The sequence below is a fragment of the Suhomyces tanzawaensis genome, assembly GCF_001661415.1.
Source record: "Suhomyces tanzawaensis NRRL Y-17324 unplaced genomic scaffold CANTAscaffold_4, whole genome shotgun sequence".
NCBI classification, from domain to species: Eukaryota; Fungi; Ascomycota; class Pichiomycetes; order Serinales; family Debaryomycetaceae; genus Suhomyces; species Suhomyces tanzawaensis.
In genome coordinates this window covers 1,033,107-1,058,884 of record NW_017963639.1, presented here as the reverse complement: position 1 = coordinate 1,058,884, position 25,778 = coordinate 1,033,107, and the positions used below count along the sequence as shown (strand labels likewise).

The window sequence follows — 25,778 nt, the reverse complement described above, 5'->3', positions numbered from 1 at the left end:
CCCTTGGTCGTAGTAGTGAGTTCGCAGCTGCATGTTCATAATCAAAGCTAGTCTGCGAAGGTAATATGAAGAAAGTTGATCACAGTCAGAAATGTATTGCAACAGCTATTCCGTGGATTATATGCTCAGTATCATATGGGTTCGTACACATCAGGCTTTCCAGAAATTTCATGGCCCCATGTGTATTCGATATGATCAACACCATTATTTAATATGCTACCCACCGCCCAGTTCGTCCTTGCTAAATAAATCGAATATGATATGCAATATTCAACATTTCTTTCCTTGATTATTTATTATGCTATTCAATGATAGTTACTATGCTGCTGATCCCAGTTCGGTGGCATCAATTGACACTCTTGCTACAGCTCATGCTAGAAGCTTTTGGGTCTACACAAACCCTCATCCTACATTTATTACTCTTGCCTGTACCACACTCGAATATCTACTCGTGTTTCTAAATAATTCCTTCCCATATCAAACGGTGTACTTCCCTGTTGGTGCCATGCTTTCTTCCTTGGCAGCAATTTCCAAACCTTCGATCATTCGTTGTCTGAGCATGTTGTTCGCCTCCCTTACAGAACTCTCGGTCAATCCTTCAACCAACAAGTAAAGCTTTGGAGGAACCTCTTTTCCATTTTTCTTTCCTGTTTTCGGAAATGTGTTTGGTGGGTAGAACTGGCCCTTGTTCGTGATGGAGGTCGCTGTAGCTTCAATGATCTTGGAAAGACTTTCTCTGTTGACAACCACCCATCTTGCTTTTTGAGACAAATCGTTGATGGTGATACGTGAGTGAAACTTACATTTGTCTGGACCTGATGTTTCAGGTGCTCTTCCTTCAATTATTTTGAAGTCTGGCAATTTATCTGCCACTTCTGGATTAGTTGTAGCGGAATCAGGTTTAGCAGGAGTTGAAAGTTTTGCAACTTCTGGATCGCCCCCATAAGCCTTCTTCTGAAGGTCCATACTGTTATCTCTTCTTTCCTGTAAGTTATCCAAGCCTTTTCCTCCAAAGCCGAACTGAAACTTTTCCTTTCCGCTCTTGACCTTGTCAAGGAAGGCTGTGCTAATATCAATCAATTGCTGAGGGATTTCCTTTTCCTCCATCTTGCTAGAGCGCATGGCTCGCACAAGATCAGTTATAGACCTCTCCTGGTCCGAACTGACAAATGTTATAGCCACACCTTTATTGCCAGCCCTTCCAGTCCGTCCCACTCTATGCACGTAATCTTCCATATGGTTTGGGGCATCGTAATTAATCACCAAGTTTAAATTCTTAACATCAAGACCTCTGGCTGCAATAGAAGTTGCTATCAATATATCAACTCCACTAGAAGCAGAGGAGAACTCCTTGATTGCATGCTTTCTGTCCATTTGGTCCTTCCCTCCATGAATGGCCTTACATGCAATATTCTTCGATAATAATTTCACAAGAATATCGTCAGCGTTGGTTTGCTTTTCAACAAAGATTAGTATCTTGCCTTTCTTATCAGCGATTCTGAACTGATCAATAGTCTCTACCAATTTCTCAAACTTGTCCTCGTCAAGAGTCTTGTTCAATTTGTCCATGTCAAAGAGCTCGACTTTCTGGCTGATTTCAGAAGCAACGACACTGATTCCACCCACAGATACTTCAATTGGGTCCTGCAAGATTTTCCTAGCTAAAAGCTCCATCTTCTTGGGAAATGTCGCTGAAAATAATACCGTTTGACGATCAGGCCTCACTTGACTGAACACTTTGGTAACTTGAGGCTCAAACCCCATATCAAACATCCTGTCTGCCTCGTCTAGCACCACATAAGTGACTCTTCTTAAGTTAGTGACTCTTCCTCCATTAGCAGAAAGCAAATCAATTATTCTTCCAGGAGTTCCGATGACTATTTGTGTACCCTTCTTCAATTCTGCAATCTGTTGTTCTATCGACGAGCCACCATAGCAACAGCTGGCCGTGATACCGAGTTTGGGTGCAAAATTCATCACCTCTTTGTGGATTTGTAGGGCAAGCTCTCTTGTAGGGGTCATCACCAAGCCTACGGGTCCGTCGCCTTTCTCTAAGGGGTCTTGGTCCTGTACGTGCCTTAGCATGGGTAGCACAAACGAAAGGGTCTTTCCCGAGCCAGTTTTGGCAATTCCTATGAAGTCCCGGCCTTGCATGATTGAGGGAAGTGCCTGAGCTTGAATCGAAGAAGGCTTTGTGAACTTCAACTTTTCCTCTATGATACCCATGAACGAGGATGGAAGACCAAGCTGGGCAAAATTGTGCACAGGCAAAGGAGCATTCGCTCCTCGGACCTTGATGCCTCCCAAGTCTTCCTTCAAGTATTCCAGCAACTCTGGATTGGCTTTTACCAACTTCTCCATGGGGTCGCTGTAGAAGACCTTTCTGAACGGTTTGTACAGTTGTTTGTTGTGGTCTATCGAGCTCAACTCCTTCTCTTTGTTCTGTTTCTTTAATTTGGACGCCAACAACCGCTGTTGTTCCTCTTCCTCTTCCAAGAGCTCTTCTTCCAAATCTCCCTGCTCGTCTCCGTCGTTAAAGGGGTTTTCCTGAGCCAAAGCAGCACCAGATCCGTCACTTTCAAGGCTCTTCAAGTAAAGCTCCAATTCGTCAGCTTCTTCCTGTTCAGCTGTGGTTGGTCCTGCGTCCATTGTAGGCACCTTGAACTTGGGCTTCTTTACTGCCACCTCGTCGTCGTCGTCGTCAAACACAGCCCTCTTTTTCACACTTGCTTCCTGTGATGAATTGGCAGGCTGAAGCCTCTTGACCCCGATTTTTATGGATGTTTTGGTGCCTGACGATGTGGACGTTTTTGGAGTAGCGCCAGATTGTGCCTTTTTGCGCTTCCATTCCTCCAACCGTTTTTGGCCAAGAAGCTTCTTGTCCTCGGCTGGATTCGACTCTGGCTTCTCAGAGACTGTTGCTTGAGGCTTGGCCTCTATAGGTTCATTCTTTTCTTGTGACTTCTCCTGTTCCTTTTTGAGCTTCCAAGCAGCCAACTGCTCTATTCTCCTGCGGCGTTTTTCTTCTTTGGAGAGGGTGTCATCATTGGGGCTTTTGTTAGTAAGATTACCATTGACGGTATCAGAGCTTGTACCATACATATTCCCGTGTTGGTGTGCTAAAGGAGTGGAATCGGATGTGATGAGATGGGGTTTTTGGGGTAGGGTATGTGCAGGACGGGAATGGGAGTGGTAGTAATTCTGATGCAAGATACTGAGATACAAGAGCCTGGGCGAGAGTAGTTTGGAGGCTTGTAGAGCTAATTAGAGGTCTGGTGATTGGTTTTTCATTCATTCGACTATGTTTCTTCTCTGAGTTCTACAGGAGGGGAGAGTAAATGCGCTAAAGAGATTGAATGTGCTGAATCAGAATGCCTGCTGGGAGCTTGTATAGACCATAAGTATAATGATTGTCGCTAACTAAAGCCTCGATTGTGAGTCTGGTAATATAATGAATGTTTTTTAATGCTATTTAAAGTGTAAAGAACTAAAATGAGCCGAGTCTTTCACAATGAAGTAGTCACCGTGACTGTTTGTGAGTTCAACAACATCATCGGTTGAAGATCGTCCAACCATATGGCTAAATTGTTAGTGTAGTCAAAAGAATCTTTGTCGTCCAAATGGGTCCCGATCGAAGGTGCAGGTAATGTGGAAAAGATAACTGCCGTAGAATCCTTGGGGGAATTTCTTCTCATCAACTCGTTCAAGATTAAGTGCTGTCCCTTGGCAGGAATATCGTTGAAACTCAAGTTTTTCAATTCCTCTTGCAATTGCTTCTGAGTAATGCTCTTCTCCTCTATCTTAGGCTCCACTGGCTTCTTTTTCTTGTAAAACTCGGACCTGGAATTTGCAGGTCCCGATGCCAAAGTGAAGGGACTCTTAAGTGAAGACTCGCGCTTGGAGAATGTGAGTCCAGTTTCATCATCGGACTCATCATCGTCTTCGACAGCCAAAAATTGAGGTGTTTTCAAATGGTGAATAATTTCATCATCATTAGTAATGATGGATGGTGACAACAAGGGCGCTCTTTTTGATGGCTTTCGTGAATTGCTTCTAGAGGTTCTTCTGGAACTGCCCCTACTTGGAAGCTTCTCGTCTGCCTTTGCAAAATTTGCATCGAAAGGATCCTTCTCCTTCTCCTTCTCCTTGCTGGACTGATTTTTCCTTTCTTCCTCTCCCTGTTCACCTTCATTTTCGTCTGGTGCTTCATCATCTTCCTCGTCGTCTTCTCCTTCCGCGTCTTCGTCATCAACAAATTGAATTGAGGGCTTGTTCTCATCTTCGCCACCCTCTTCATCCTCTTCATCATTGATCTGAGACTCTGGTATTTTCACAGACAGGAAGTTGGGCCTTAAATTAGATCTCGATGATCTGATAGAAAGCTGGTCAGTCGAGCCAAATCTCTTATTAAAAGTCTCATTGTCCAATCCTGCAAATCTGTTGTGCCTCAATTCATTGAACTTGTTGGTACTAGTAATCTTAGGGGTTTGACTACCAGATGGTGCAAGAGTTGGTGAATTTCCGACTGATTTATCCATAGGCGTTTTACTTCCAGCCAATTGCAATGGCGAGGAGTTCAAGGAACTGTTGATAGGGGTGCCTTCTAACTGGCCTGAACTCCCTATCTTTTTGGAGTTTGTGGATCGCTTGTCACTGTCTTGGGTAAGATAGTTGCTAATGGAAGCATCACTTTCATAATTATACTCCTTTTCACTGTCACTGCTGTCACTAGATTCTATGGTGTTGTTATAATTAAAGTACTGATCCGCATTCTGGGTGTTCATGTTGAGTGACAATGATAATCCCTGTTGATGCAAGTTAGAAATTGTGTACCGTCTGTTGCTTAAACTTGCAGACAAGGGTAACGGAGGTGGGGATGAAGAATTTAAATTCAAAGGACTGAACTTTGTCCTATCCAACTTTGAGGCACTATCATGCAAACGAAGTTGTGATTTTGTTTGCTTTATTTGTTGTCTTCTTAACCTTTGCTTTTCCAATTCTTTGAGTGTTTCTCTGGCATTGCACAAATTCTTCCACCACTGATCATCCTTCAAAGTTAAATCAATTTTCTCAAAAACTTCCTTGTTCATTGAAGTCTTCGAATAACCTTTGACCAAAAAGTTGTATGAAGCAAGATTGCCATCATCAAGATTAACAATCTTGATCTCAGCATCTATTCTCAAAGATGATAACAAGGTCTGTAATCTTTTCCTCTCCTCCTCTATCTCGTGGCTGGTTTCAACGAAAACGATAATTCTGAGCTCATGAGAATTAAACTTCCATTCTGGAACAGTAACTAAAATTGCACCAAGCTGCAAGATCAAAGTATAAGTATCAAAATTGGTAGACAAGACTGATTTACCGTCGTCCATCTGGTTAATTGAACACATTTGAATAGGGTATAAATCAATGTACTTTTTCTTGCTGTTGTCCTTTCTAACTCCTGTAACGTCATCCTCCCAGAACGAGCCAAATTTTTGCCAGAATTTTGGTTTCCCGTCTGACTTTGGCAATTTCATGCCACCGAAATTTGCCGCCACTGCAACTGTCGCTTGCAAAATGATTAAATCTTCCACAATTTGAACCCATTGATTAATCGAGACTTTTCTTTCTTTTCTGCAATTGTCAGTGGGTAATTTGAGGTTAGCAGATTCCAATGAGGGCAATGCAACTCCGTGCTTTACAAAATCGTAAAACCCGAGGACGGTAATATTTGGTCTCATTCCTCCAAGTCCCGAACCAAGATAAATGTTTCTTACACCCCAAGGTAATGTAGGTCCAAGGGCGATTTGGACGAACGCTTTACTCTTAGAGATATCTCTCAACTTGATCCACGCCTGCTTTTGATCCCTAATCTCCTTATACGAATCTGCCGAGAACGATTTATTGACGGCATTGTTACCACTGGCATCTGTGTCATCGTTCATGAGCACAACATGGCCAATGATGTACAACCCACCTTTCTTGAGGTGATTGCAGAAACCAATGAGATTCCAGGAAGTTCTGGGATCGTCGCAAAGCAAAAGAATCTGAGGCCTCCAGTACTTGACACCCATGTTCAACTTTAAGCGTAAAAGATATTTTCTGACTTGGTGATAGATGAGCAATTGGGAAATGTCCCCAAACTTCGATGGAGGCGTGGTGTAGTGAATCATCAAGATGAGCAACATCAAAAAGACGATCACCAACGATGCAGATATACCATCGACAATAAACATTGCACCCAAACACATCAATGCGCCTGTGAATGCTGTTTTACTGCTGAAATACTTGAATGAGGGTCTGAAGTTGGGGGCTGAACCTACCCGGAGCAAGAAACAGGCAATGTTGGTCACAATAAATGTCATGAGGAAGGCCATGGTGATGAAAGTTGCAATTTGGTTGATGTCTGCGAACAAGAATACTTGCGCAATGAACCAGGTCAAGGCAATACTGGCAACTTGGGCCTTGTACTTGGCTTCCTTAGACTTTTTCAAGGTCGTGAAGATGGACAATCCTGGAATGATTCTATCGTCAGCAATTGCATTGAGCATGGAGGCTGCACCAACAATGCCCATGATCACCGAAAACAACGAAGTCGAGAACTCGCCTAGGATAACGATAATTCCCAGCAAATTGACGGTTTGGATGATTTTGATGTCTGTGTGAAGTAATTCTCTGGGGACAGAAGAGCCCATGGAAATGATCACCAATGAATATAAGATAAAGGTGATGAAGAGTCCTTTCAAGGTACCTTCAGGAATGCTCTTGGATGGGCTTCTCAACTCGCCCGACATGGAGGCACCCGCAAAAATCCCAGCAGTAGCTGGAAAGAAAATTCCAAACAAGTTCCGGAACGTTTCTGGCTGGCCAGGAGGCTGAACTGATCCCGCAGCTCCGCTGGTGAACGAGGGCCAGAGATTTTCCGTGAATGTGGTCCACGACAACCCCGAGTACCAGAGGTCGTTATGAGGGTATGGCAACGGGTAGAAAGGGCCCACAAAAAGCGTGGAGATCGGGATGGAGATCGTGCTCAAGGTAAGCACGATGAACAAAAAGAATGCGGTTTTGGACACGAGCTTCGAGCCCACCAATGCCACTCCTGTGCAGATGGCCAACAAGGTGGACGAGTAGAGGAAGTCCCACCAGTAGCCCATGGGAAGTAGCGACACCACCTCACCATCGTTGAGGCCAAAGTTGACCAACAACGGCTCGATGAAACCCACCACGTTCAACGAAGAATTGAGGATCTGGCCAATGAAGAAGATAATGCCGATGGCGCCACCAAACTCGGGACCTAACGACCGCGAGATCATGTAGTACGCACCTCCACCCTTGACAGTTCCGTTGGTGGAGATGGCCGAGATGGACATGGTGGTGAGGATGTTGATGGCATACGATAGCACTAAGAGGAAAAACGTGCCCAAAATACCCATCTGGCCGATGATGAACCCGAACCGCAAGAACATCAAGATGGAGAGCACATTGAGTGCGGTGGGAAGGAACACCCCTTCGAAGGTGCCTAGCTTTGCTGATGGGTCATTTTTCTTGGGCTTTCTTCTGCGGTCTTTCGGTAGAAGTGTGGATGTTTCGGTGGGATATGACATGGCGATGGACTAGACACGTCCTTGGTGTGGGGCTAGGGCTGCGAGGGCTGGGCGTAACGAGTAGCCGGATGGTGTTGCTAGATCAGATAGTCGAAGGCTTATCGCCAGTTTCGCTGCCTGCACACACGCCTCGAGACGAGGGCTGGGTGCAGGAGAAGGAGAAGGGGGGGTCATCTAGCACTGTGTATTCGTACTAACAGGATAACAACTGACATGCCTGGTGTATCCTCAGAGTAGTCAGGATGGAGCAGTTCGGAAGGATCTCCCTGTTGGGCTATTCTTGAGTTTCAGCGCACCTTCGATCGGATGTTGCATAAACTGACACATTCTAGAAGCTCTGTGGCGCACTGGCTTGGCGGTGACCCATTCAAGATTGGGGCAGGGATGAGCACCCAATTACTAAGTGGGAAAGTCTTCTGGCTTTTGGTCAAAATCGTGGAGGAATCAAGCATCGGAGCAAAATCGAGGTGACAAACCCTGAAATAGGGAAAACTCAGAATAATGAAAGAACATTATATACCACGCTTAGTATATATTCATGAAGCTATAAATTACACTTATATAGGTAGTCATGTAGGAACATGATTATACGCTCCCTCTCAACTATTCACTTACATTGGCGGCTATGTAGGAGAGTATATGCAGCTATGCTTCTACTGCTCCAATACTCTTGGGACTATTCTTCGTTGTTCGAAAACTTACATCAATAATTCGTCCTGGAAGTACTTCTTCATTAATTGGATGCATAAAAGAAGGCAGACGGTTTCGTGGCCAAATCTTAGAATTTTGGCAATGCTGAAATATAGAGAAGCTCACAATTCGTGCATGGTGGTCGCCACCAGCGAAAGATCTAGAGTATTATCGTGTCAATTGACTCCGGTAACATAATTGGTTCTGGTGGTATAGTTGAAACAGCAAGCACCATGCTTTGCACCCACCTAGTTCCGAGGCCAGCTTAAGCGAGTAATACAGAATGGTGGGTGCTAATATGGTAGTACCCACTTGGGGTTACAGGAAATANCATTACATCAACATAGGAGTATATTGTATATGTAGAATAGGTATGACTTGACTCGTATTTGTGAAGATACCTAAGGGCTGAACCGTGTACAACTACCCAATATTGAAATTCAACAAATGTTTGATTTTCGCAACCACGAACACTCGAAATCAATAATTTTCGAAGATTTTGGCAAATTATTGGTAAATAAATGCTTGGCCACCAACGAAAGAATAAGGAGATAACCCAGTTCTTTACAAACACATTCAAAGCTTACGCTGATCGTAAGGTTGTGTGTTTCGTTGCAAAACAAAATGTTGAGTATTGTACATTTGCAAGATCAGACAATACAGTAATTCTCCCAGCAAAATTCCAAAAATTTCCCAACTTTTCCTACTGGGATAAAAAAACAAAATGGAGTAAAAGTTCAAGTTGACTATTTTACTTCTTCTCCAGCTAGCCAGTAAGCCTATCCCTACCGTTAATTGCTCCTGAATGCGTTGCCACTTCACTGTAATTCAGTTGAGCCCTGGCAGCTTTGTGTCACTCAGATTTTTTGGAACATGATGCATTTTTTATATACTAATAATTAGAATTAACACAAATATGAAAGCAAGTATCTGCTAAGAGATCTCAAGCCTGCTCTTTGTGTCAATCTAGGCACGCTCTTGGATACTGGCTTGGGGTATCTGGACTAACCATATTATTTCCCTGCCTAAACGCTTGAAAAGTAACCTAAATATACCTCTATCAACCACCACATCTTCCAGCTTCTAAACTTCCCAACGCCCCAAACGCCCCCAACGCCCCAAATGCCCCATAGAGCCCCCTGTACCTCTTATCTGCGCCTGCCTTGTCACCCACTACTGGATCCAGTTTGCCATCATGCGTCACGTGACCAGACAGTGCCATCGAAAATTTTTCCTGCACTACAGCCCAACATCACCAGATTCTTATCGTATAAGTACCAGCATCGATCTTGCTGTCCGACTAGTCCCAGTTGCCAGCCCCGTGATGTTCAGACTCATCTCGTCCTCACAAGGTCTCAGACCTGCAATCCTCAAGGTCAGAGCGAACAAACCAATTGCGTTAAACACACCATCCCCCATAACTCCTCCTACATCGCAGTTTTACCCAGCCTCGTTCAGCAGATCCAACTCGTCCAACTCCACCAATAATGCTCACTTGACCAAGCCTTCCAGCCAGGCCAAAATCGACTCGTTCATAAAAAATGCCAGAAAAGACCCATTATTGAAAGAGGTGGTCCAGGATGGTGACAACACCAAGATTATTCACTTCAGAGAATTGGTGACGTTAGCCACCCAGCAGGGAAGAGACAAGAGTCCCCAATCGCAAAAAGGGTTCTACGCCACCGTGTTGAATCTTTTCGAATTATTTGACGACGAATTCATGAGAAAGAAGTTGGGCAAGAATGATTTGAGCAACTACAGCAGATTATTGAACATGTCTGTGTATCACAACAGAACCTCCAGATTGTCCAATGACAGGAACCGTGACAAGGACCAGAGATTCAACTCCAACTACGTGGATGAAATGGCCATGAAGAGTGCGGTCTTACACCTCAGTGAATTGATTGTCGGTGGAGAAATCAAGGAAGCTCTCACAACCCATGCTTTGCAGATGTTGTTTTATGCCATGGCCCAGTACCAGTTCTATCCAGAAATGATTAATTTGTGGGAAAACGGTGTGAATGACGACGTTGTTGGTGGATTGTACTTGAACCAGGACATCTTGTCTGTGATTCTTCCAGTGGCCTACAACAACGGCAGATTCAGCTACGAAGAAGTGTTACAGGTTTTTGAATTGAACACCAACCCTGATAAGCCAGTGCACCACACTCTTCTTACTTCCATAGGTAAGATCTCCATCAGTGCCGAGGACTACTCTCGTGGTTTGGATGCTTTGGAAGACTTGCTCAAGGCGTACGAATCGTCCAGATATGACCAGCAGAAGGTGTTGAAGTCGTTGAGTGACTTGCACTTGAGTTTTATTGGTCAATGTAAGGACATCAAGATCTCGAAGCACTTCTTCGACAAAGTCATCCAGTTCGAATTGCCTTACGACATCAGATTGAAGGTTCCACACGTTGTTTCGTTGTTGGAGAACTGTTTCAACGCCCAGGAACCCATCGAAAACATCATGTACTTCTGGATCTCCACCATCAAGCACTACAGCACCGAGAAGCAGAGCTACTCGTTGAACTCGAGATATTCCAACTTGAACAACTCGTTTTTCCAGATTTTCTTTAAATTGTACCCAGAGTTGACCAACGAGTCGTTAGCCAAATTGAGAGAAATTATTGCCGTGTATTCCGAATCCAAGCCAGTGGACGAGACCTTCTTGAACACCATCATCAACAACTACAACTGGGCCGACAAGGCTGTCTTCGAGCAATTGATCGACAACTACGGAGTGTATTCCGTGACCAGATCGCCCATCTCGTACCGTATTGGGTTGAAAAAGGTTGGTCAGTTGAAGGACTACACCACCCAGGAGATTTTGGACAAGTGGAACCAGTCGTTGGCCTTGCTTGATAGCCAGAACTACACCTACATTCCTGTGGCCGACTGGGCTGCCTTGCGTGATGCCACCATCTTGTCTGAATACTCCCACGAAAGAAAGAACTTGTATTTGCAGATTCTCAGCTTGTACAAGAACTACATGCAAGACAGAAAGTCTGCTCTCCGTTTCCTTGGCAACTGGACCCACAAGCCAGAACACTACAAGGATATTGCTCGGATTACTCTCGAGGATAGTCCTGAATTTGCCAGCGACGTGGACGTGGTGGTGCCGAGATTTGTGCGGTTGAAGGAGAACGTGAACTACCGGGAAATCACCCAGGAGATCACCCATAACCGCAAGTGAGTGGATGAGGACTGATCAGAAGAATTAGAAAATATTATTCCCTGATTGAATATTACTCCACTGGTTAGAGAATAATACCCTAGAAAGATAGAGAAAGAGGTCGAGTGGCAGAGATTCCTGTCCAGTTTCAGAGTGGGAAGTAGATGATTTGGGTGCCAGCCATCGGACATGCTTGATATTTCTAGGTATACTCAGACACTAGGTTCGCCAAATTTGCCTCCATCCGTTGTCTCGATTTATTACACACACTCCAGGCCTGGCGATTCCTTCTCTTCGGCTATTTTCTGTTCTATTCAGTGAATTTGTCAAAGTATGCCCACTTATTCAGTGAGTTTGCTCGGAGTATCTTGCCTACTTTATTGAGTGAATCGTTCAAAACTGCCTACCTTATACGGTGCGTTTGCTACAGGTATGGCGTCGATTCTACTCATCTCGGTGAATGTTTCCTGGCTTCCCTGCCCATTTAACTTGCATGTCCACTTACCGTTCCCAACGCGGGTTACCCGCATCTTGTATATAACAATCCATGTACATATAGACTCCGTAACTATCATGGGAAGTTGTGTCTCCAAGGATAAGAACGCCGAGGCTGCCACCAGTGCTGCCAGGACGAGGCCCGCCACCAAGCCAGTGGCCGGCGCCAGGACTGGCAAATCGTCCCGAGGCGCTGACGCCAGTGAGGCCGGCAAACGGCTTGGGGGCTCTGAGTCCAGCGACGAACCTACCACTGCCAGAGATGCCGTGGCACGAGCGGCTGAGGAGCGCTACAACAAGCAGCAGGCTCAGCTCAGAGAGAGCAAGGACAAGTTGAAGACGATGTCGAAGATGTCCAAGCTGGAGAAGAAGCTTTAGTGTCAGTACGAGAGCGATTGGCAGCACGACGAGGAAGTTAGCGGCGCTGGCGTGGTGGTGGTTCGCTCCAGGCTGGTTGCCTGTGGTGGTAGTGCCACCGTGGCACTGGTGGCCTTTGCTACTGCCGTGCTAGGCTGTAGTGGTGCCTCCAGCGCTACCGCCATGGCGCTCAGTGGCGACTGGTCATGCCACGCGCACCAAACACATTTACCGCCAGTCTCCTCCAAACAGACACCACCATGGCAGTCTTCGGTAGCAAGAGCAGTTCCTTTTACAAGAAGGAACGGCAGCGGATCGCCGCCATTATAGAAGAGCCTCTCTTAATACAAGTTGTCCAGCATTTGCCCCACCTTCAATTGACAGTAGAAGAGCAGGAGTCCAAATGGGAGATTGTGGCCATAAACGTCAACAACTACCAGTTCACCAAGGCATTCGAACAGGAGAATGCCAAGGAACACATCGAGTTTCCCACCTTGAATGGACTCTATCTCAAGGAGATGTTTGAGGGCTTGGAACAGAACTTCAAGCGCCAGATGGACATTAGAGACCGGGAACGGATGTTTCCCAACAGCAGTGAGACTGACGCCATTCAGTACTGCAACACTCGCTCCGAGTTCTTGTTGTACGAGCTCCATCGTTTGAAGGGCTACGACGCCAAGGTGCTAGCAGATCTAGGCAAGGAGCAGTACGAGAAGGAACAGAGAGCTCGCTTTGAGAAGTCGCTCCAGGCCCCTCAAGGAGGCGACTACGAGGTGGACGAGGACACCAAGAAGCTTATCGACGAATTCAAGGATGCCCTGGAAAAGATCCGGTTGGAGGCCTACGAGAAAGAGTTGACCAAGAAGAAGAAGCGGGTGGACCAGTTGATGAGCGAAAACAAACGGTTGCTCGAGTTGAACCACGACTTGTTGGGAGGAAAGTTCCACGACCGCGAGTAGTGGATGAATTGTGGAGACATCAGAGAGCTCTACGATTTTGTTGAGGGAACATGAGCCTTCATCTTGTTGAGGGAACATGAGCCCCCATTATTGTTGAACGGGAACTTAGCGGTGATCGAAGTACTTGAAGGAGACATCAGTGAGCTCCACCATCACTGTCGAGAGGGATTGTTATCCAGGATGGAATGCAGCTGTCCATTTTGAAATAGCTAGCGACCCATACTCCTCATCAAGCTTCAAGCAAGACTCATACCTAGCATGCTACGAGACAAACGACGCAACGACATTACGTTGACCAAATAATTAAAAAGAGCTCGAATAATGAGCTGAAACAGCCAAAAACTGTGATCCCCCATAATCCAAAATACAAAGGGTAGATCTTTCACAGTCTAGATATTCTCTAGGGCAATATTCATAGCATTTTTAGAATAATTATATGATAATTTGAACAGAATCAGTACACCTTTGCACAGAACTACGAAAGCACAGAACTGCACAGAACCGAACCCAATACTCTTCCTACATCTGTCTCACTACAGACCCCCACGTAAAAGCTCGTTCCTAGCGGTCACGTGCACTTAGTTTTGCTCAAAAACATTGCACTATACAGACTCTACCACCACCACCATCATGGACTCTGGATCAAAGATTCCGTTATCACACTCGTTGTGGTCCCCCCACGAGACTGTCAAGGATGTGGCCGAGTCGTTGGGCATAAATTTACCCGAAGAGGCCGCCAAAAACCTCGCCATGGACGTGGAGTATCGTATTCACGAAGTGTTGGAAACTGCCATCCAATTCATGAGACACTCCAAGAGAAAACTCCTCATGACAGGCGACATCAATCACGCGTTGAAGATGTTGAACATCGAGCCTCTTTACGGCTACGACAACTCCCAGCCATTGGCGTTCAAGGAGGCGTTGGTTGGCGCTGGAGGCCAGACGTTGTACTACATCGACGACCATGAAATCGAATTCGAGAAGTTGATCAACCAGGAGCTCCCCAAGGTGCCCAGACAGACGACGTTTACTGCTCACTGGCTTGCCATCGAGGGAGTTCAGCCCATGGTGCCCCAAAACCCACTCCCATCGGAAATCAAGAGCTTGCCTCCAATTATCAGAGGTGCTACTTCCTCCATACTAGGCAACGACATCTTAAGTTTGGCCAACAGCGACAACAAGGACGCGGCACCAGGATCGTCGTCGTCCAAGGACAAGAAGGCAGACAAGGAGCTCGAGGTCAAGCCTTTCGTCAAACATGTGTTGTCCAAGGAACTCAAGTTGTACTTCGACAAGGTGGTCGAGGTGCTTGTGTCCACTGACCCAGAAAAGGAGCACTTGAGAAACGCCGCATTGACGTCTTTGAAGAATGATNCAGGTTTGCACCAGTTGGTACCATACTTTATTCAATTCGTGGCAGAACAGATCACCAACCAACTCCGCAACATTGAGATTCTTTCCACCATGCTAGAGGTCATCAGTGCCCTTGCTGACAACAAGACGATCTTTTTGGACCCATATGTCCATTCCTTGATGCCATGCATTTTGACTTTATTGCTTGCTAAGAGGATAGGTCCCATTTTGAAGGAAACAAACACAGCAGAAGCACAAGATGCATTAAGGAGCCAATTGGCAGTGAGAGAGTTTGCTGCCATTTTGTTGAAGCATATCATAACGGTGTATGGCTCGTCATACTCCACTTTGAGACCCAGAGTCACCAGAACATTATTGAGGGCTTTGTTGGATTCTTCCAAGCCTACAGGGACTCACTTTGGTGCTTTACTTGGTTTGAAGAATATGGGCAGTGAAGTCATCAAGTTGGTTTTGGTGGGAAATTTGAAAGTTTGGTACAAGCTGGTCATGGAGGATGGAACCAAGAGTGAGTTCGAGCAAAATATTTTGTTGAATACAACCATAGATACTTTGAGAGTATTGAAGGTGGACTTGGATAACAGCGACAATATGGAAGTGGACGGAGACGATATTTCTCAGGATGCTAAAGAAAAGTTGAAAGAAAGAATCGGCGACATTCTAGCTAATGCTGTCTTGGAACAAGATGACGCAAAGGGTATTATCAGAGGATTCTTCTTTGGTGAGTTGACAGTCTGAGTGGGAAATGGAGATTGGCTGGAAACTAGAAAATTTGAGTTGAATTATCGTGTTGGCAATCCTTCCGGGAGAGCGAAGGATGACTGTTTTAGAAGTATTCTCCAACTATTGGCATGTTAAGGGGCTCTAAAATTACGTCGTATTGTGATGTACTGGTCATCCGGACCAGGTCTATGTATTATACTAATGTACATTAATATTACCTGCTGTAACTACCAGGCTTGAGTGATCATATCACCAGCAGTAGTACCAATTTAAAAATGGATTGGCGTAATTACCAGCTAATTTCATTTACTTTTTCTCTTCCCACCAAATATGCCCCCATAAACTGGAGATCCATTTAGACTGGGATTGAAGAATGGTGACTCGCTAACCGATATGGGCTCTCCTGGCTTTTTTCTACGACTTGAAGTCGAAAGAGGCGAGCTCACAATATTTTCTTTAGGGGTTTCTTGTGGTTTAACTGGCGAACTCATAATCCCCAGTTCAACTGCGGGTACAGTCAACTCTGATGCCTGGAACAATTTTTCAGACAACCCAGCACGTCTTGTGTCAGATGCTGTGGATGGCTTGACGAATTGCTGTGGGGTATTAATTATTTCCGTAAAATCCACCACTTTACCTTTATTTTGTGGGGTACTTTCTATCTGTGAAATCAGGGCAGAGCTATAACTATTGGGAGCATGCAGAGCCTTGGTAGGAGGAGAGTCGACTTGGGCTGCCTGTCCATCAATGAAGCTGATAAGCCTATTTTTCGAAGGTGTGGCCTGGACCTGAGAAATTGAGGAGGTTCTAGAAACATTGGATCCGGAACCTTTTGTGCTTGCTGTGAGTTTGGTCCGTTTGACCTTTGTGAAAATGAACGAAGAGCTATTCTCCTTGCTACCTTGATCAGCGGTGGATTTACCAGCTGCCTTATCCTTCTGGCTCTTTTCGGTATTGATTGAAATATCCACTTGACGCTTTTGTAGATGCTTGGATGATAGGTTTGATTTTGACCTCTTGAGGGCGAATGCGGGTCTGAGGTTATCGTCTTCAGATAAGTCTATGGTGGCCGATTTCTTGAGGGTTGGCACCTTTTGGTGTAATAACGTTTTTCTGAATTTTGATGGCCGAGCAGGTTCCTTTAATCTGTCTTTATCAGTGTCCTCATCCTCCCTTGGAGAAGATCCTTCAGATGACCTCCGCTGTAAGTCTCGTTCGAACTTTTTGAATGAGGGAGTCACCAACTTCATGTTCAGGTCTTTGATCTTATCAATCACGTATTTGACTATGATTGGTAATTTCTTATTGTAGTAAGGAACTAGAACATATGCCAAGAATCCATAAGCACTATCACTGTCATTTCCTTTGGTTCTTCCTAAGAGGGTATCCCACACTCCCATTCTATCCACGATGGTATCCAAATTGATAAAAAGAGAATATTCATCTATGGATTGGGCAGCAGATGATTCAGAGCTATCAATATTGCTGACATTAACTCCCATTCCCAAGAAGGTGGGGATTATTTTCCTGATCTTTTTTGGGTTTTTCTTCCTGACCAAAGACTGTTTTGCTTCCTTGCTCTTTTTGGCTATATCTTTCTTTTGCTTCTTCAAGCACTTCTCAAGATATTCGGTTTCTGATACCTTCCAAATCCTGAGAATTTCAAAAATCACTAGAATCTGGAGCTGTGCCTCTCTGATTTTGAGCTCCAAGAAGAGCTTCTGTCCGATTTCCTCGTTTGACAACTCTTTGGTGGAAAAAGCGACCTCGGATTCTTCTTTTCTCTTGGACTGAATGGAGAAATAGTCTTTGAGTATAGTGTGGTTTTTCGAAATGAAGTCTAGCTGGGCGTCTTTTTCGCTGGCGACAGTAGTGGGAGCTGCTTTATCGGCAGATCCCATCAAGTTGAGAAGCCCATACTTGTCTTGATGTCTAGCATCCATTTTTTCAATGCTCCACACCAACTTGACCAAGGTGCTTCCGATGAGGGATGAGTCGTTGGCACACAAGTTGGCAAATCTGGTCAAGGCCGTTTTGGGGAAGTAGCTCAATGGGATGGTAAGCGAGTAGAGAATGGTGAAGTACCGTGAGTGCAAGAATTCGAGCGGTGTTTCCGCTGTTTGGGGAGACGACTGGACATTCTGGATCGCTTGTGGTGGTTTCATGGAAAACGTTCGTATAGCTGCCAATTGGTCAGAATTGAGCTCATATGGCGCCAGGGGCCTTTGAATCTGAGGAACAAGGTCATGAGGGTGTCTTACACGCGATGGTATGCTGTTGGAATCTAGTATGTCTTTGTACTTGGCGTCTGGGTCGAGATCTGCTAGGCAGTAGTAGTCGTTGTGGATGTTAAAGATAATGCCCAAGGCATGCTCCTTGTCTGTGACTCTTTTCTGGATCTTCACAAAGAAGTAGCTATTGCTATACGTCTCTAGTACCGAGTGGGAGTCATGGTGAAGCCGGAAGAGTCGCTGGCCAGGAGTTATGGTGTTTCTGGAGGCGTCTAGGGATATTAAAGGGAGCGGTACCTTGTCGAATTTGAGGTTTGGAAGCGGCTGGAGCACGGTGATGGTGAGTGGGTGGGAGTTGGACCCCGACGGTATGATCTCGAACGATAGGGGAAATGCAGCCAGCATGGTGGGGACGTCTGGCGCCATGGTGGTGGTGGTCTAGCTGTGCGGAACTGGTGTGGAGATTTAGTGAGCGATGGGCGGCCCGTGCTGGTGGTAGCGAGAGCGCGGGGGAAAGAGGCCCCAGAGTTAGCGAGGGAATGGCGAAAGTTAGCGAAGTGGTGCGGACAATTTAGTGGGAAAATTGGGGGCAACTTTGGGTGGTTTTTATGCCTCTAATAAGAGACATATCAGTATATGTAGTTGTCTGGAGACTGAAACCGTAGACCTGGAATTTCGGGTACATAGTTAACGTTTCATTTACTCACTAGTGCCTTTGCAGAGTTGAAGACTGAGCTAGAGCCTTTAAACTGCTTTCAGCGATAATTCTGAGGAGCACTACGCCTGTTATCTTATTCGTATTTTTCTATAATCTGTACACTAAATACGCAACCATTCGTCCTCCACAATGTCAGTAATTGACGGTCTCTGATCGATATCTCTAACCAAGATCTTTTTAACCAACGCCATGGATCCCTCACTCACAATGTAGGGAATTCTCAAGTCCCCTTCCATGATTTCGTCAACATTGTAGAACGGATTCTCTTTGTAGAGCATGGTGTACAACAAGATACCTAATGCCCACACATCTTGAGGCTTACCCTCGTACTTCTCACCCCTCAAGACTTCAGGCGACGCATAATCGATGGTACCCACAAACACGTCAAATGGACCCTGTTTGGTATAGCCAGCACTTCCAAAGTCAATGAGCTTGATCAATCCATTTTCATCCACAATCACATTCTCGTCTTTGATGTCTCTGTGGACAATTCCGTTATTGTGAAGGTGGTAAATGGCAGAAACGATTTGCTTGAATATAAACTGACACTCGAGCTCGCTCATATCCTTTTTGACTTCAATGTAGTCGAATAAATCGATTCCCGGAGGGTCCCCAAAGATTGGCGTTTCCAAGTAGTAGTACTTCAGGTCTTCAAAGAAGTCAATGATTTTCATAATGTTGGGATGTGGTTTGTCGTTCAAGAATGCCATCACTTGGATCTCTGAAGGAATGGTTCCGAGGTTTCTGTCTCTCACCCAAGTATCAACTAAAATTCTCTCTTTGTCAATACACTTGATGATGATTTTATATACTGGATCATCATTGTGTTCTGCCAAAACCACCTTACCGTAAGCACCTTCGCCCATATCTTTGATGACCTTAAACTCAGTAAATTTCTTGGTACGTCTCTTGAGACCTACTGCAGATGGCCAATGCGTGGAGTTGGATTTCTTCTCCTCCAAAAGTTCGTCCTCCAACTTTATTATTTCTTCCTCTGTGAACTTTTTATAGAAAGGATTGATGTTGGAGTCCTTGTTGGGGGTAGAATCATCCAGAGTAGCGCTGCCCTCCAGAGTCACGCTAGGTGACATCTCTTCATCATTTGGATCATTAATAGTGCTACTTGATAGAGCGTGGGATCTCTCTTTACTCTCATCCTCTCCCTTTTCAGTTTTTGAATCATACAACTTGGTGAGGGCATGTGGCTTTTCAACAGAGTAACTTAGTCTTGAGACAGGGATACCAAATGAGTCATTGCGTGCCTTTCTAGTACTGTTCTGACGTGAAATCTCTTCACTACTAGGAGCAAAATGAATTGATTCTTGCTTATTTCTTGAGAATAAGTTCAATTGGGATGGCCAGCTAGAAATACCTTTAGCATTGCCTGTAGGTGTTCTTCTATGGTTTTCAGAAACTTCTTTTATAGCGGGTGGTTTTTTAATTTCCTCAACAACTTCTTTCTTTTCTTTCACAATAGTTTGCTCTGATGTTGTTGGGATCTCAGTCAGTGATGATTTCCTGGAGCCTGCTAAATTAATGGAGGAAGTGTTATTGCTAAGTTTGTGCAATTCCTTGGTGAGGTTACTCTTCCTGGCCAGTCTTGAGTAAGTTATCCAGATAACCAAAGTGTCGTTTGCGGATGCCCTGGTTTGTATATCGACATAAATCTTCTTACCATCACGGTGTAAACCAGGAACACCATGTGATTTGAAGAACAATTCCTCTATATCAGTGGAAGTGTCCTCCTGGTGTCTCAAATAGGCATCATATCTTCTGAAGAAATGCTCGGGTAAAACCAAACCAGGTGTCAATTCGAAGGAAATGGAGTTATGTTCCAAACCGCACTTCAAAATATTGACAAAATTGGGGATTAAAGTTTCGATTGACTTTTCATTCAACTCTTCCGAAGAGCGACCAAAAAGATTCTTAGCAATGGCATTGTTACATGACAAAATCTTAAAGTTGTTGGCATCCACCACAAAAATACCAGCAATATATGGTAAAGTGTGGATTTTCAATTTGATCTCGAATCTGTCTTGATTAATTTCTAATGGATTTGAAGTAATAGCACATGGGATGTTTTCATCATCCTTAAACTGCAAAGTGTAATATCTTTTTCTGTTGATTTTTTCACAATCACTGACGTCTTGTGAAATATAGTAATCAAGAACATCCTCACCATCGTTGGCATCCTCTTGCTCAGCCTCAAAACTCGAGTCATACTCACTGTGTGCTTGAGAGAAGGTGGAGTTCGATCTTTTATGGCGGCTTACTTCTCTGAATAACGATTCACTGATATCACTCAACTGGGACATGTTCGAAGTATCAATCAGACTTATGAGATCACCTGCAATCTCTGTGAATGAATCCACGCTGTAGTCTAAGTCAGAAAGCAGAGACATGGAAGATGACTTGGAAAAGGTACTGTTTCTCGAAGATGGAGAAGTTTGTTCTTCATTCGACTCAGGAACTTCCATTTTCTTGGACAGTATGACGATATCAAAGGCATCGCAAGGAATTTGGTCAAACATGCAAATGATCATATCTCCCTTTCTCTTTGCCCACATCGAGGTCCATGCGTAGTTCTGGTCTCCAGGTCTTAAAATGGCCACAATTTCACCCGCGAACAAGATATTATTATTGGTAACTTGGGTGTTGGGGGATTTCCGCTTCAGTCTTATCGAAAGATCAAGGTTGCGGGAGATGTAGTTGGTAAGTCTTTCGGTCACAAAGTTCCGGAATTGTGGGGCGATTAAATCCATCAACGTCAAAGCTTTGATCATATTCTTCGAAACACCAAACATCAAACAGGCTAAGTCATTTGCCGCTTTGACGGACCAAGGATTATCTATTTCCACTGTGAAGACTGATTGGGGTTGTGCATGTTTTCCTGATGAAATGGAATGAAAAGGTCTATTATTACTGTTAGGTCCACTAGGGTTGTTGTTTAGGGCACTCAAAGCCACTGATGATGGATGGTGAGAGCCTGGGCCTGTTCTGGTTGGAGTGTTGTTGCCATTATTTTGCAATAAGGAGGAGGTCATGATGCTATTTTCGATAAAAGGAGTGGCCAATGCATACAAGAGCTTGTTTTTGAGGATATCTTGTTTTAACTGAATGTCCGAGTCCGTGTGGTTAGTTGACAAGGACAAATCATGCAAGTTGGAAGCGATTTCGGAGTGCTTAGATAAGGATTCCTTGTCGTTCTCGAGAATGGTGATGATTTCTTTCAAATCGTCGTTGAGAATGGCATCGTGGGGACTTGATGTAAAGGTGTTGGGGGCCGACGTCTTTCGCGACAAAGGCTGGGTGGTGGAGATGACGCGTTCGTTGACGTTTCGAGGCCGTGTGTTTAAGTCATCTTTGCCGTACATCTGGTTGACCGGAAAGCTGTCGGAGCGCTTCATCTGGGGCCGGAACAATGCAGCTAACGCAGCCGAGGACGCATTGGACTGGAGTTTGTACTTCTTGTTGTTTTCGTTAAAGTATTCCGAGCTGTTATTGCCGTGCTTGTACAATGGATTTGATGGAGGAGGCTGCAAGGTGTCATGTTCAGGGATGTTGTTAATGGAGGCCGTCGAGTTGTTGGAGTGGAGGCTGACCACCGAGTGGCGTCTGTTTTGGGGCTCGTCCTGGTTCTGGCGGTCGGAGTCGTCGTTGAGCAAGTTAATCGACTTGATCAAGCCAGGTCTGTCCTTCAAGATCTCCAACGACCTACGCAAGACATTGAGCCGGAGCGCTAACGAGTTGGGCGACAAGTGGGCGTACGAGTAAGCGTGGGACGACTCGATGGGAAACTTCAAGATGTCCTCCAAGTTCTTGAAGGTGCCGTCTCGCGACAGCATGGTGGATGCGCTGGCTGGCGTGAGAAGTGAGCTGTTGGAGGTAGTGGGGGTCAATGCCAATGGGTCGTTGACGAACGATGAGGGTCGCCTTGAGCTCTTGGACGGGTTTATCGATAGTGGGTTGTTGCGAGGTTTGGCGGTTCTTTTGGGGAGATTGATGGGAATGGGTTCGTCGCCGTCATCCTCGTACAAGTAGAACAGCGAGCGTTCGCTGGCGCTGGGAGGAGAGCCTGGAGGCTTGTGGTGGTCCATCACGACGGGGGAGGATGTTTGGGCGTCTAGATAAGCACAGCGGGATAGGAGCCGTGGTGGAATGGCGCCTTGGGGGAGGCGGCGGCAGGAAGAACGGGAGTAGCTAGGAGATGTAGACGACGGGAAACTGTCCTCTTGACGGCAAGAAAAGGCACTGGCGGAGTGTCCTGCTTGGTGGTCGAATGGATGTGGATTAAGCGTAAAAAAATTTGCGGACCTATTGCGGAGAGCGCGGTGGTGGGAGGATAGCGAGGGCCGGTGGGGTGGTGGGAGGGTTGTGGGTGAGGCCAGCGAGGGCAGGTGGGTTAATGATGGGGTTTTAGGGTGGCAGAGGTGGCGTGTAGAGTCTATGGTAGTGTCAGGGTGGTCAGTGAGGTACTAGAACAGGGAGGAGAGCTCTAGTAGCGGGACAGGTGCTCGGTGGTGGTGATGTCAGATTGCGGAGTGGAAGGTTCGCCAGCGCGAACGGCTGAGGTGATCGGCGACTCGGTGAAGGGAGAGCTGCGCGCGGGTGGTGGTAGCGTGGCGGGAGCGGCCACCCCTTGCGCAGTACAGGGCCCCGAAAAAGCTAGCAAGGCTGAAAAATGAATAGGGACTGGAAAATGGGACAGGCCATAGTTACGTAAGCGAGGAGGGGGATGAACCACTAGGGCACTAGAGGCACTGGTGGAGGGTAGTGAGGCCTTCAAGCGTAGATGCGTTGCTAGCTGGTGGTTTTTGCTGAGCCGCATGTAGGGAACTGCTTTTTTGATGTTTATGTGCTACGATATAGAGAATGGGTTGTACAGTTGTACAGTGGATATAATAGTCTTGCCAGCTTTTTAATGGCTGTTGTTGATGGCTAACAAGCAGTTTCATGGCTCACCAGCTTAGTGGTCTCTTTGGGGTGGGTCAATTGTGAACTTTCCACTAGCAGGCCATGTAATGTTCGGTAAAAAATCGAAACCAGCATAAAAACGACCATTGTACTCACTAGTCATTGATAGTCTTGTAGAAAGTGGCATGGTATGCAGTTTAATTCGTTTCTTCGTATGTCACTCACCTGACGGGCATTCAATTGCCGATTCCACGTTTCGAATTTTTCGTATAAATTGTGTTCACAGTTAAGCCTCGTTAATTGTAATTTCGGTACTTGATGCAGCTGTGTTTGTAATTTAATGCCAAATAAAGTAAAACTGTACAGAATTAATTTCCAGGCACAAGCAATTTCAGGCACAAACGACAAATAGCTAGTTCTTTGGTAGTGTATAGGTGTCCGTGTGATATCATAATGCAGTTAATTATACTGATTAATTATGATTAAGTATTCTTCTACAAATTCAAATCCCTACCAATGTACTTTAGAATATGACTATTCTCAATGATACCTTGCCCACAGCTCACCACTAGATAATGCTCTCTCGAATCATTTGAAGCCTCAGGCAGATAGGTATCGGATTTATCGTCAGCCTCGGATTTTCACATTTAGACAGTTCATAATATTAAAGATACTCTCGGGAAATAGTTTAATCTTCCTCCACAAGTTGACATAGTTTCCTAATTGGCCCGGCTGATTTTAAAACCTTTTTTGCCCAATGATCTTTGTAGCCAGTATTTCTGATCAATTAGTTCGCATGGTGAATTTCAGCCACTCATTGGACATAGCCATCTACTTCAGATTTTCCAGGAAGTTGATAGTTCCAGTTTTTAAAGTACTATTGTTCTTCTATGACTTGTTAGGATTTTCCTGTTATCCGGTCGAGGGATTAGAATGAACTGCTGGCTTCTTCCTTCCAAATTCCTTTAAGGTCACATACCTTCAGAAAGAGCAATCCTTGGACATTTCCGTTTCCCTTTGATTTACGATTCAACTGTCAATGTAATATCTCGCTTTCCAATCAAGCATGGTTGCTTAGTATCTCAGTAACCCTACAGCACACCCGTGTTTCCTTTATTAATTATACAATGCTAATACTACAACTTCCCAGTCATTGACGGGATGCCCATACCAAGCCGGTGCTATTGGAACTGGGTCTCTGCTCGTTTCTCGTGGTATCTGGTACTTGTCTCCGGGTATACCACATATCTTGTGGGCTCTGTTCACAATATGGACTTCTGTTTCCTGAATTGGAGACCCTGGTGTCATTTCATTTCTACTGCTTGCTGCACTGCCTCACCCAGATGTCACTGTCATCATGGACCCTCCAGAGTCTGCTGATGGTGATACCCAAGCTGTACTTCTTCTTTTCTATCTCGTCCTGTCTCATACGCAACTTCTCGATGGCCTTGGTGATCTTGGTCCGGGTGGCGTAGTCGATTTCCACGTTGTAGGGTGGGAGGAGTTTGGTCAAGAAGTCGATCTCCTTGTCGATCTTATTGATTTTGTTGACACAGTGGTCGTATTTGGCCTGGGCCAACTCGAGCTTGTCACGGTCGTGCTCCTTGACATCGGTGCCTTTGGTCTTGGAGCCTGCCCCAAGCGTAGGTGACTGGATGGGTTCGTGCGACACCTTGCGCACGGTGAACTTGATGGGTTTCTTCTTGTCGCCACTGTTGATGGACGTGGGCGAAAGTGGCAGTCTGGGTGTTGTTTGGGATGTTTCCACACCGTTCTCGGGGGGCACGGCAGCTGCGGATTGGGCACCCAACTTCTTGAGGAGGTTGTCGGTGGAGTTGTTACTTCCTGTCGAGGATATGGATGATATTGAGGGCGACTTGGCCATGGTGGCGGCCACTGGGGCTTCGGACAATAGTGACATGGGCTTGTGTGGTGATGTGGATATCCCTGGCTTCTCGAGTCTATATATGGGAAGACAAATCAGGAAGTGCGCGTCTGGTTACCCGGAGGCCTGGGAGTCCCCTACTACCATAGGGGCGGTTCACTTGCATTGTTCTGCAGCGAATATACGACAACGGCGAGGGTAAGACGGGGGAATGTGGGTGGAGAGTGGGCTGGCGACACTAGCGAACGACTCGGACGGGATGCGGTAGCGTGGTGACGGGTGTTGACACCGTGGTGGTGGAATGTGGTTATGACAGGCGAAACGATGCGCGACCTATGGAAGGGAATAGCCCTGCCATGGCACTTTTTGGCCTGGGGACCACGAGGCGCCACCAGTAAACACTTGCCAGCCTGATTTGCCCTAGTTGGACGTAAATCATGGAGATTGTGGCCCCACACAGGCTCCGGAGCCGGTTGGAGAGGCAGCCTCGATCACATTTCCTTTTCAGGACAAATTGGGCGCGTCCTAGACATCACAATAGATTGACTGTCCAAACCACGCCAGGGCAGGCTAGGGCGTTTGATTGTTAGTGTAGCAGACAATTGACAGGCATTGGGACTCGCCAGCCACTGACTGGTTCCTGGGAGTTGGTGATAGTTTGAAATCGAATTTAG

The 25,778-nt window shown here is 45.7% G+C and overlaps 11 protein-coding genes across 11 annotated transcripts; 5 read left to right on the top strand and 6 right to left on the bottom strand.

The window, feature by feature from the left end:
• Nucleotides 1-400: 400 nt before the first annotated feature.
• PRP5 (DEAD-box RNA helicase) lies at nucleotides 401-3,109 on the bottom strand. The gene is made up of 2 exons (XM_020211238.1): nucleotides 3,101-3,109; nucleotides 401-3,052 (listed from the first exon to the last, which is right to left on the bottom strand). The coding sequence occupies exon 2, from the start codon at nucleotides 2,647-2,649 to the stop codon at nucleotides 478-480; it is 2,172 nt and encodes a 723-aa protein (XP_020064455.1). The 5' UTR covers nucleotides 2,650-3,052; nucleotides 3,101-3,109; the 3' UTR covers nucleotides 401-477.
• Nucleotides 3,110-3,278: 169 nt separating this feature from the next.
• CANTADRAFT_26292 (uncharacterized protein) lies at nucleotides 3,279-8,058 on the bottom strand. The gene has a single exon (XM_020207724.1). The coding sequence runs from the start codon at nucleotides 7,584-7,586 to the stop codon at nucleotides 3,507-3,509; it is 4,080 nt and encodes a 1,359-aa protein (XP_020064454.1). The 5' UTR covers nucleotides 7,587-8,058; the 3' UTR covers nucleotides 3,279-3,506.
• CANTADRAFT_26291 (uncharacterized protein) lies at nucleotides 7,789-8,298 on the top strand. Its single transcript, XM_020207723.1, has one exon. The coding sequence runs from the start codon at nucleotides 7,893-7,895 to the stop codon at nucleotides 8,055-8,057; it is 165 nt and encodes a 54-aa protein (XP_020064453.1). The 5' UTR covers nucleotides 7,789-7,892; the 3' UTR covers nucleotides 8,058-8,298.
• A 1,038-nt stretch (nucleotides 8,299-9,336) lies between these two features.
• Nucleotides 9,337-9,498, bottom strand: CANTADRAFT_90417 (uncharacterized protein; the record flags this gene model as incomplete). The annotated part of the gene is made up of 1 exon (XM_020211692.1): nucleotides 9,337-9,498. One exon carries the CDS (start codon nucleotides 9,496-9,498, stop codon nucleotides 9,337-9,339), a length of 162 nt encoding a protein of 53 aa, XP_020064452.1.
• A 102-nt stretch (nucleotides 9,499-9,600) lies between these two features.
• On the top strand, nucleotides 9,601-11,472 carry CANTADRAFT_52254 (uncharacterized protein; the record flags this gene model as incomplete). The annotated part of the gene is made up of 1 exon (XM_020210055.1): nucleotides 9,601-11,472. The coding sequence occupies one exon, from the start codon at nucleotides 9,601-9,603 to the stop codon at nucleotides 11,470-11,472; it is 1,872 nt and encodes a 623-aa protein (XP_020064451.1).
• Nucleotides 11,473-12,024: 552 nt separating this feature from the next.
• On the top strand, nucleotides 12,025-12,324 carry CANTADRAFT_6469 (uncharacterized protein; the record flags this gene model as incomplete). The annotated part of the gene is made up of 1 exon (XM_020210897.1): nucleotides 12,025-12,324. The coding sequence occupies one exon, from the start codon at nucleotides 12,025-12,027 to the stop codon at nucleotides 12,322-12,324; it is 300 nt and encodes a 99-aa protein (XP_020064450.1).
• A 239-nt stretch (nucleotides 12,325-12,563) lies between these two features.
• CANTADRAFT_6468 (uncharacterized protein) lies at nucleotides 12,564-13,262 on the top strand (the record flags this gene model as incomplete). Its single annotated transcript, XM_020210896.1, has 1 exon — nucleotides 12,564-13,262. The coding sequence occupies one exon, from the start codon at nucleotides 12,564-12,566 to the stop codon at nucleotides 13,260-13,262; it is 699 nt and encodes a 232-aa protein (XP_020064449.1).
• A 607-nt stretch (nucleotides 13,263-13,869) lies between these two features.
• On the top strand, nucleotides 13,870-15,589 carry TAF60 (Taf60p). Its single transcript, XM_020207722.1, has one exon. It carries the CDS (start codon nucleotides 13,893-13,895, stop codon nucleotides 15,369-15,371), a length of 1,479 nt encoding a protein of 492 aa, XP_020064448.1. The 5' UTR covers nucleotides 13,870-13,892; the 3' UTR covers nucleotides 15,372-15,589.
• Nucleotides 15,590-15,658: 69 nt separating this feature from the next.
• On the bottom strand, nucleotides 15,659-18,013 carry CANTADRAFT_6466 (uncharacterized protein; the record flags this gene model as incomplete). Its single annotated transcript, XM_020210895.1, has 1 exon — nucleotides 15,659-18,013. One exon carries the CDS (start codon nucleotides 18,011-18,013, stop codon nucleotides 15,659-15,661), a length of 2,355 nt encoding a protein of 784 aa, XP_020064447.1.
• A 393-nt stretch (nucleotides 18,014-18,406) lies between these two features.
• On the bottom strand, nucleotides 18,407-22,165 carry FUN31 (serine/threonine protein kinase; the record flags this gene model as incomplete). The annotated part of the gene is made up of 5 exons (XM_020208489.2): nucleotides 18,407-19,788; nucleotides 19,891-20,509; nucleotides 20,579-20,716; nucleotides 20,777-21,841; nucleotides 21,908-22,165. Coding segments are annotated over 5 exons (3,462 nt in total), but the record flags the coding sequence as incomplete, so codon positions are not given.
• A 2,369-nt stretch (nucleotides 22,166-24,534) lies between these two features.
• CANTADRAFT_90413 (uncharacterized protein) lies at nucleotides 24,535-25,104 on the bottom strand (the record flags this gene model as incomplete). Its single annotated transcript, XM_020211691.1, has 1 exon — nucleotides 24,535-25,104. One exon carries the CDS (start codon nucleotides 25,102-25,104, stop codon nucleotides 24,535-24,537), a length of 570 nt encoding a protein of 189 aa, XP_020064445.1.
• Nucleotides 25,105-25,778: the final 674 nt, after the last annotated feature.

Excerpts from the sequence above, each read along its gene's own strand:
- PRP5 (XM_020211238.1), bottom strand. The coding sequence starts at position 2,649 with ATGGACGCAGGACCAACCACAGCTGAACAGGAAGAAGCTGACGAATTG.
- CANTADRAFT_26292 (XM_020207724.1), bottom strand. The coding sequence starts at position 7,586 with ATGTCATATCCCACCGAAACATCCACACTTCTACCGAAAGACCGCAGA.
- CANTADRAFT_26291 (XM_020207723.1), top strand. The coding sequence starts at position 7,893 with ATGTTGCATAAACTGACACATTCTAGAAGCTCTGTGGCGCACTGGCTT.